A 10,165-nucleotide genomic window follows, 5' to 3' on the forward strand; every position below is an offset into this window, starting at 1 on the left:
ATATATATATCTCTTTCTGTTCTCGTCTATTAATAAATTTTTAATATTCTAAATACAAAAAAATATTGATTTTCTATATTTTATCAAATTCTAATTTGTCTACATTTTGTATTTTAATTTAACGTGAAATTATTAACGTATTGCGTGAACATCAACAATTTTGTGATTGGATAAAATTTTAAAAATTGTACAAATACAAACTAAACATTTAAATCTTGTTGTTTGTATCAAAATGTATTTTTAATTTCATTTAGAGTGAATATACAGTTCAATCTTTGCGATATACAGTATAATTCACTTTCTGACGAAACTTTAGCGATTAATAACATTTTTGAAGTTTAACCTACATGTATGTTGTGTATGTGTCTACTGTTGAACCTACAAAATTTGGCAAATCACAGATTCAACAAATTGTAATAAGAAATTAATTAATTATAATTATTAGACATTTTACTCATGCACATATCCACATCACAGTTTTGGAAGCGAATATTGAAACGGTAATTGTGCATAAAGATTAGAATGTTATTAGTTTAAATGTATGAAAGAAATAATGTATCATGTTAACCTCAAACACATATGTTTGACGTTTTGTTATATATAATTGTGTGTGTACTTAATTAATCTAATTTCTTAATCTTTGTTTTATTTCAATACATTAAGTTGTTATCATTGTTATAAGTGTATTACTTTCATATTTATATAATTAAGTATTATATAAGTATTAATTAATAACACAATTGAAGAATACAATTATTATTTTATTGAAGATACGTTTCTTTTTTTTAAATATATATTTTGAATCAAATTTTAGGTGTAATGGATTGAAACTAGTTAACTTCCAAACATATTTAAAACCGCATAGAATTAATTTATTTATTGCAAGAAATAAAGTGCAAATCACAATGTTCGAAGAAAAATTTTTAGAATTAGAAATATTACGTTCTAAAGTAGATGATTTATGTTGGTTGCATAAAGTTGCACCAGGATTTCCTGTAAATGGTTCAAAGGTAAAACTGATGATAATGTATACATGTATATGTATATATATATTCGAATTGATATCAATTTTATCTTATATACAATGTTATATTGCAGATTACAATAATTCATGAACCGGTTCATTTTTATGGTACATTAATAGAAAAATGTAAATCTGCTAAAAATAGAATAACTTTTGCATCCTTGTATATAGGAACTGGAAAGTTAGAATCTGAATTGGTAAATAACAAGATTTTTTAATACATTCGTTATATAATCTAATAAAACAAGTATAAAATGAATTATTGTTTATAGATAAAAACAATAGAGCAGGCTATTCTTTCAAGCAATGGAAATATTAAAGCCAAATTTTTATTAGATTATATGAGAGGTTCTAGAGGTACGCAAAATTCACGCAAAATGTTAGAACCATTGTTAAAAGGAAAATATGCTCATTGTTCTGAAGTATTTCTTTATCATACACCTAAACTTCGTGGAATTTTAAAGGCTATTATGCCGGATCGGTTTAACGAAGTTATAGGTCTACAACATATGAAATTATATATGATAGATAATACTTTAATAATTAGTGGGTATGTAGCATGTGTGTTTTTAAATCTTTCTTCTAGTAAGACAATAAACAAATGTTTTATTTTTATAGCGCAAATTTAAGTAACGATTACTTCACAAATCGGCAGGACCGATATTTCGTAATAGAGGATGCTAAAGAACTCTGTGATTTTTATGATGATTTAGTTCAAAGGGTGGGAGAGTTTAGTTTTGTTTTGCAATCGGATGGTACTACGAAGTTAAACTCTACATTAAATTCTCATCCATGCGAAGGACCAAAGCAAGAATTTCCTGAAGAAGCTGCACACAGAATAAAAACGCTTTTTCAAAGTGAAATTCAAAAACGTATTAAGCTTAACAAACAAAGTAATCAGTTTCTATATTTAGGAATTGTAGGTAGCTCTATATATACATATATATATTCAAGTTAATAGTTTATTTTATTCGTTAGAAGAAGCTTTGAGTGCGGATACTTGGGTTTTTCCGTTAGTGCAAATGGGACAACTTAATATACTTCACGATAGCGAAGTAACGTTAAAATTGTTACAGTCAGCTCCATTGGGAGCGAGACTTAAATTAGCAACTGGATATTTTAATTTGACTACAGATTATATCAGTGCTGTACTTAAACAGTGTCAGGCTACATGCGATCTTCTAACTGCACATCCTACAGCTAATGGATTTTTTAGTATATTGATTATATACATAAATTAATATAAACTTTTTCATTCAAATATAGATAGATCTTTTGTACGATAATAATCTCAATCTGCAGGTGCGAAAGGTATAGCAGGTGTTATTCCAGCAGCGTACACAAAAATAGAAGAATCGTTTTATAAAACATGCGAAAGATTAGGTCAACAAGAAAGAGTAACATTGTGGGAATTTATTAAACCAGGATGGACATATCACGCCAAAGGACTTTGGTATTTTTTACCAGGTCAACAAAGACCTTGTTTAACTCTTGTTGGATCACCTAATTTTGGTATGCCATAATAAAATGAGATCAAAATGCTAGATGTTATATAGCAATAAAAATAATTTTACAGCCTGTAATATATTAGGTTACAGATCAGTTAATAGAGATTTGGAAACACAAGTTGCAATTGTGACTAAAAATGAAAAATTGCAAGCGGCTTTGCAAGAAGAACAAGAACGTTTGTTTATGTATGCTAAACTAGTTACAAAAAGAACATTTTGTCAAGAAGATCGCATAACTCCTGCTTGGGTACGCACAACAGTTGTTTTATTTCGATACTTCTTTTAATGTGATATCAACATCTTTAATGTTTTTACTCATTGACCGATACCTCGATTTATTTAATTATAATTAACTTTGTATTATGTTAATATTTATATAGTTATAAATAGATTATACTATCAGCTGACAATATTGAAAAAGTCTTCTCTCTTTTAATTCAATAAAAATCATTAATTTTGTTAAAATATTCGCGTTAACACACGTATTATAAGATTGTAAATAAACAAATAATTCCGTAAACATGTAAAGTACATAGCGTATATTCCGTTACATATTTCATTTAAAATACAGACAAACCTATCTGATACAAATAAATTATATTATTACTTTAATATCATATTTTCTTTTATTCGTTTATTATTACATATTTTATGTAAAAAAAATTTGTCGATCTTTTTAAACAAGAATTACTTTACTTTTTTAAATAGGAATTAATTATCCAAGGATATAAGTTGAATAAATAATAATTAAAAAAGAAAACAAAAAATTTTTGTTCTGGTGTGTGTGTAAGAATTGGCAGAATAATTATTTTCTTTTTTACATGCTATTCTGTAAGGGATGTGGTAATATTTAATGTTACTATGATTTCGACGTTTTTTTATACGGATCATTGGAATTATAGAATTCATTCCAATAATAATGCAGAAAGAATATGATAGGAATTGTCCATAATCATATATGATAGTCATTTTGTAACTATAGAGTCACAGTCAATATATGACTCTATTATACTGTAACCGCGTTGACACTTTGCACGATTAGTTGATTCAACTGACTTTGCTTCAGAGATTTCCAAGATCAACAAGCAGAAGAAAAATTTGATGGTTTTATTTATTTATCATCAAGAATAAACGTTTCTTCTTTCACGAAAAATTCTACAACTTCTTCTTCTACATTCTTAGAGTCCGAGTCTAATTCATCGGTATCGATATCTAAAAAAAAATATAGATTAGTACATTAAATTTTATTGTACATTTAAGAATTATGAATTTATTTAATAATAACTTTTGATAAAGGTACTCACTATTACGTAATTCAAGACGGCGTTTCTTTTGATTGTTATATTCTTCTATTCTCTTTGTGCGATATTCTTCGAATGATTTCATTGATGCACAACGTTTCTCGATGAGTTCCTATAATAAGATATAGTTATTCAAATAATGTTGTACATGCATACGGATAATTGGCAATAATTAATAAATTTTAAAAGTTCACATACTTTGGAAGCACGTGTTAGTCGCATGCGATCTTTGCTTTCAAATTGAGCAGAATACTTTTTCAAATTCTTTTTAATTTCTTTTATCTGATCAGCGGTAAGAAGAGTCGGTGGTCTAGGACGCCACAATAATTGATTGAATGCGTTTAAGTTAACTCTTTTCAAAATACGACCTTGGAATGTCCATATCCAGTAACCATTATCGACAGTAGTTTTCCAACTGGAGACGGCTGTTACGACATACCTAAAAAGGAGGAATAATATATGAATTATAAAAGATAATAAAAGGTTAGAGGAAAAGAAATAAAAAACAAAATTTAATAAACCTTCCAGTTGGATCCCATTCGACGTCAGAAGTTTGATAATGATCGGTTGAATTCATAATAGTAAAATCATTAGTGTCAATAAATTCTAAAGCACCAGCCATTGTTGTTAGACCAGCTAATACGACAAATTGACCAGATGGTGACCAGAATAAGTGATTACACGCCTTTTTCTCTAATTTTTCTGTTAAATAAATTCAACGTTTAAGAGAATTAGTTTTTTAACAAATAAAACAGAACAAAGATTTTATTATGATCGACTTACTGAGAAGAGCAGGCTGATGGCCACATCTGACTTCATAGAAGCTAACATTAACGCTTGGAATTTCTCCATGAATGATAGCAAATTTATTGCCAATCGGTTCCCACGCGAAAGCATGGATTGGTTCCTTTATTTCTACGCTGTCAACAGGAATTTGTTTCTCTCTCATATGAAAGATTTCAAAATTATATGACATTCCCTAAAAAAAAAGGGATATTTAATTAGAAAATTATTTTAATTTAAATGAAATGTGTGGTTTGCACGTATGTAAATGTTTTAATCAATCTTACTGTGTATTTTTGTTCTGTTTTTTCTTTACGTTTAGCAAACCGATCGACTTTTACGCACAAGTAATCTCCAGATTTTTGCCAGTATATCTTACAATCAGCAACGTTGAATAAATTTTTGTTTCGTATCTCATTGCGACTATATAATGGTATACCAATTAATTTATATATCACATAAAATAATGTTTAAAAAAATAGACAAATAAAATAATAAATTATTTACTTTGGAATCTCCAATAGAGTAACTCTTGCAGGAACATCTTTATCTTCTGGCACCCAATAAGCAAGAACGTTATCTGTAGGAGACCAACTGAAGTCTCGAATACCAGGAATTTTAATACTTTTTTTATCCAGTAGTCTGAATGACTAAAAAGAAAAAGTATATATAAGTATATTTTTATTTGACAACTATTTATATACAAAGTAGGAAAACAACTTACTGGTGTTTCATAGACGCTTAAAACATCTATACCCATCCAAGCCAAATACTGGTCATCATGTGACCAACGGAATATAGGCCATACTGAAGAACCTTCTGGATAGAACGAACGTTTCTCTTGCCCAGACAGAATGTCCCAAACAGCTAAACGCTTTTGATCTGATCCTAGATCAGTTCGTGGCGTATACGTTACAAGATAACGTTCGCATGGTGAGAAATCTATACATTCGACACCTCTTTGACTGAATTTAACTTGTTGGACGAATTGAGGCCCACCCCATAATGCAACACCTAATTTGTGGAAGGTAGCCAAGTATGTACCCAAAGGTGACCATTTAACGTACGTCTCTGTCCAACGCTGTTGTTGTAAAAAGATATTTGTTAATTATTATATAGCAGGATTTGTGAAAAATTGGAGCATTATGTTAACTGGACCACGAGATTCGTATCCGAGTTCTTTAATTGCCGGATAACTGCTTTAACTTTTGAACTATTCCGGTTACCTTTCTCACAAATGTCTACTTTATTTGATACAAATAGTTAAACTTACTGGTCGATCTTCCAACAATGTAGGCTCAGGAGCAGAGTTTTGCCAAATTTGAACAGATACGGCCGGCCCATTTCCATATAGTACACAAAATTGATCGTAAGCATCTGGTTCTAATAAATAATAATGTAAATCGCTAGCTGCTTTAAATGGTTGAGGTTTTGGTGGTTCCCAGTCTGTGGGAATCTCTTCGAATTTCTTGAAGTCAGTAAACAAATTTACTTTCAAAGTATGTTGCTTATCGATCTTATGATTATTTGCAGATTTTGCTGCTGCCAATGCGTTGATCGGGCTATTATATTCCAAGAAAATGTACCTGTTTTATGGTGACAAAAAAGAAATGAAAAAAAAAAAAAAAAAAATTAATTAATATTCCCATGAGACATATTTTAATTAAATTCAGGGATAAATTGCAACTAACCCTTTAGTATATCCATTCTCATTTTTAGGATAATATTGATTAACTATCGTACCAAACTTTCCAAGTACTTTACTGATGAACGATTGTAATTTCTCCAATCTTTCTGGTTCCACTTGTGGTACACCGTCGATCACAACTACTGACTCAACCCCATCTGTCTCAGATGGTTTTTGTTTTAAAATGTCGCCAAGTAATTCTGAGAAAAAATGTAAACACTAAGAGATTAGAAAGAGAATACAATTATTAAAAAGAAGGCGATGATTTGATAAGAAAAAGTTTTATAAATTCATTTAATTTTGTTTCTTTATTTATATATATATATATATATCTATAAGTTAAAAGAGTTTGATTTTGTGAGGTTAGATCGCATGTGCCACATTTCGCAGTGTTACACGACCATGCCTTTCTTTAACGTAGGGTAACAATTGTTGAATATCATTCGGAGTAAAACATGCTTACCTTCGTCGGTAATATCATCAACAAATCCTTCTGGATCACTAAAATTTGGCTCTTCTTCGTCATTTAAAATATCGTCATTATTTTTAATACTATCTTCATTTTGAGCAATTTTATCAACCAACGTTTTCTTCGCCATCTTAGAAACCTCTAAGCGTGTCTACACCGGGTTTAAGTGGCAAAGAGCCTACGATTACTCCGCACGTACAGTGAATCATTTGAAAAAGAATACGGTGCTGCCAACTATTAAGCTTGCTTTTTCATTTGTGCCTTCATTTTACCTAAGGGTCAAGTTAACGTTCATTGGTCATCTTTTCTTGGCCAATAGAACGTTCCCCAATCAATGATTTTGCAAATCGATATGCTCCTATTAAAATTATTCAATTTTTTATTCAATAATGTACAAAACAATATTAATTATTTATTTAAATCAAATATTCGTGTTAATATAACAATTAAAATGATTATAAATTGAATAATTGATAACATCCACTAATTATAAAATTCTACAAAATTTAATTTGATTTTACTTGATTTTATCGATAATAATTGGACAAATGTAGGTTATGTGCAAGTTATATTACAGCAGCAATTGTTACGCGCTCATTTCAGAATGTTTTATATAGAATATGGTTAAATTCGTTTAATTATATTTCCTTTTGTATTCTTTTACTATCTATGTAATTTTACTTTTTTCTTACACGTGTATATATTTTTGATTAATTTCTAAAGTTAACATTTATATAAACATTATAATCATGTCTATGGGTTAGTAATATATCTGCATTATCGTTAATATTCATTTTGCAATAATATTTAAGAAATGTTTGATTATATTTTCTGTAAAAATCTTTAGTTTCACGTCGAAGTAAAATGCCTTCCAGTATTCCAGGATTATCTGGCCTTGGAGCAATAAAACATAGTATATTTTTTCGAACACTTAAAGGTGGTCTAAAGGTACAATCTATTTGTTGTAATTTCTGTATCTTTCTAATGAATTTTAGTATTAAAAAATTGTTTAGATCCCAAGATATCAGAATACGTACCGGTTGAAATCTTTCACTCCTTTCAAAGTAGAAGTTGTTGATAAAATATTGAAGGACGTAATGATTTCTTCCTTGAACGATATTAAATATCATCCAATCGTGTGTCTACAGATTTGCAAAGATATGTCAGCGAAAGTGCGCGATTTAATATATAAAAAATCCTACGATCGGTATTAATCATCAAATTATATTTTCAGAAGTATTATCAAAATAATTAATAACTTTAGATTATTTTTATCAATTTCTGAATACGATTTGTCTATATTTTAGTTATAAATATACGGTGATCATGACGATAGTACAAAAACTCGGACAAAGTGTAGATACCAATATGGCGTGTTTATGGGACCCTGAAAGGGACAATTATTGCACGTATGCTTTAGAAACTACCGAATTTATTGCTCTCGGTTTGGTCATTGCTACTTATTATGAATAAACCGAGTTAACAAGTGATTGTTTTATCTTTTGATAGTGATCTATGAAAATGATCATTCGAATTATTTCGTTTTGCGAATTAACGGCATTGAAAAATTATTTAAAAATTTTGAAAATAATCTACAATATTTTCAAGCAAAAGAAAATTACTTTCTTATCTTTTTTTTTCTTATTAAGTTTTTTTACATAATGATGTTCGATATACAAGGTTCTAGATTATCGTTGTACTTCCTTTATTCCTATAAAAAATATCCAGTTTATCAACTGATAATGATACCACGTTGAGACGAGATTTTATGTTTTTAGTATATTTTGCTAGTGTGCTTTTAATTAATATATGTATATGAAATACAATATATATATATATATATAGACGTTATTTTATTTTTATTTTTATTTTTTATTTTTCATTTTCTTTTCTTTTCCTTTTCTTTTCAAGTTGAAGCGACGTTTTAGAAAAAAGAGCATTTCTATTCTACGCTACCCACCTGCACAGATAAAGAGAATCTATTTTATCTTTATATTTAACATATATATATACTATTTTTTCTTATATTTTTTATACTTTTGTATCACACACGGAATTATACATGCAATTTTCGTTTTTTTTTTCTTTTAATCCTTTTATGGTACGACCAAAAAAATAAGGATGATTTTGTAAAACAACTTTTTTCTTTCTTTTTTTTTATCCATGGGTTAAAAAAATATAAATAAAAAATCCAAGTGCAGAATTGAACGAATTGAAAAATGACGGATCAGCACGTTGGCGCCATTCCATCCGAGTTGTGAATTTTATGTTTTCTTTATTGTTATTAAAGTAATATATAGTTTGGAATATATATATGTATATATATATATATCCCGATATATATAGGTATATATGAGTATGTTCATGTATATATTATATATATACATATACACATATATGTAATAACTATATATGTATATATATATGCATATAAATATATAATAACGACAAGATTACAAAATGTATTACTATGATTAGTAATAATAATTTGTAAAAAAAATAATAGTTAATTTGATAATAATGATAATAATAAATAAATGAATAATGATGAAAATAATAACGATGCAAATAACAATGTGATTGATTATCAATGATGATGATGATAATAATAATAATAATAATAATAATCGTTCATGATACAGTCGCATAATCTTAGTTTTGTAGTCCATCATTATCAATTGTTTACATCGTTCATTATAGATACAGGGATACAGAAAAATAATACCGCGCGGCTGTGGTGGAATGTTCCTAAATTCTATATATATATATTTATATATGTATATATATATTATAAAAGAGGATCGAGAGGACTATAGTTAAATACTTTTCAATAAATTTTACACCGATTGGCCTCAATTCGCTCTTATTCCGTTTGAAAAATACGCGCCAACTTTATTTTGTCACGACGTACGCGCGGTATCGACTTGAAAAAAAGAAAAAACAAAAAACCAAACGAATTTTAATTGATCTATAGACCACGATATTTCTTTTTTTTTTTTTTTTTAGCAGAATGTTGGCCACGTACGTCGATGGTATTGCGCATGTTGCACGTAAATACTTACTTAGGCTTCACTTTATTTTTCTTTTTTTTTTCTTAGGGCAAGAGGAGAGTTGCGTATTTTTTTTAAATAACATTACAGTTAATTGTACCTTTACTTACGATCCTATACCTGCCGAGAGCTCATATATTTCGATCGTTAAATAATACGCGACAATGATACTTCCATCAATATTGAAATCAATTAGACAACGCGCCACAAGCCTCGCTACAAGTTTTTTTGTTCGTTTATCCTTGGTCCATTTTCGACGCATACGTTTTATTTACATAGGGCTGTTTTTTATATTTATTTATTTATTTCTTTCCTTTTTTTTTTTTTTTTTTTTTTTTTTTTT

General features: G+C 28.5%; 3 protein-coding genes across 3 annotated transcripts; 2 read left to right on the forward strand and 1 right to left on the reverse strand.

Moving 5' to 3' along the window:
- The first annotated feature begins 118 nt into the window (after window positions 1–118).
- LOC106788537 (CDP-diacylglycerol--glycerol-3-phosphate 3-phosphatidyltransferase, mitochondrial) lies at window positions 119–3,052 on the forward strand. Its single transcript, XM_014751883.1, has 8 exons — window positions 119–500; window positions 815–1,010; window positions 1,099–1,221; window positions 1,297–1,574; window positions 1,643–1,917; window positions 2,003–2,239; window positions 2,327–2,536; window positions 2,616–3,052. Exons 1-8 carry the CDS (start codon window positions 457–459, stop codon window positions 2,816–2,818), a joined length of 1,566 nt encoding a protein of 521 aa, XP_014607369.1. The 5' UTR covers window positions 119–456; the 3' UTR covers window positions 2,819–3,052.
- A 577-nt stretch (window positions 3,053–3,629) lies between these two features.
- On the reverse strand, window positions 3,630–7,004 carry LOC106788529 (eukaryotic translation initiation factor 3 subunit B). The gene is made up of 11 exons (XM_014751870.1): window positions 6,767–7,004; window positions 6,308–6,503; window positions 5,890–6,202; window positions 5,341–5,697; window positions 5,124–5,266; window positions 4,904–5,039; window positions 4,617–4,812; window positions 4,355–4,535; window positions 4,032–4,272; window positions 3,837–3,945; window positions 3,630–3,744 (listed from the first exon to the last, which is right to left on the reverse strand). The coding sequence occupies exons 1-11, from the start codon at window positions 6,900–6,902 to the stop codon at window positions 3,644–3,646; spliced, it is 2,109 nt and encodes a 702-aa protein (XP_014607356.1). The 5' UTR covers window positions 6,903–7,004; the 3' UTR covers window positions 3,630–3,643.
- A 593-nt stretch (window positions 7,005–7,597) lies between these two features.
- LOC106788544 (tctex1 domain-containing protein 1-like) lies at window positions 7,598–8,262 on the forward strand. The gene is made up of 3 exons (XM_014751895.1): window positions 7,598–7,720; window positions 7,786–7,979; window positions 8,080–8,262. Exons 1-3 carry the CDS (start codon window positions 7,637–7,639, stop codon window positions 8,243–8,245), a joined length of 444 nt encoding a protein of 147 aa, XP_014607381.1. The 5' UTR covers window positions 7,598–7,636; the 3' UTR covers window positions 8,246–8,262.
- The last annotated feature ends 1,903 nt before the right edge of the window (window positions 8,263–10,165 follow it).

The sequence above is a fragment of the Polistes canadensis genome, unplaced genomic scaffold (assembly GCF_001313835.1).
Source record: "Polistes canadensis isolate GaletaPanama2010 unplaced genomic scaffold, ASM131383v1 scaffold_5, whole genome shotgun sequence".
In the NCBI taxonomy this organism is placed as follows: domain Eukaryota; kingdom Metazoa; phylum Arthropoda; class Insecta; order Hymenoptera; family Vespidae; genus Polistes; species Polistes canadensis.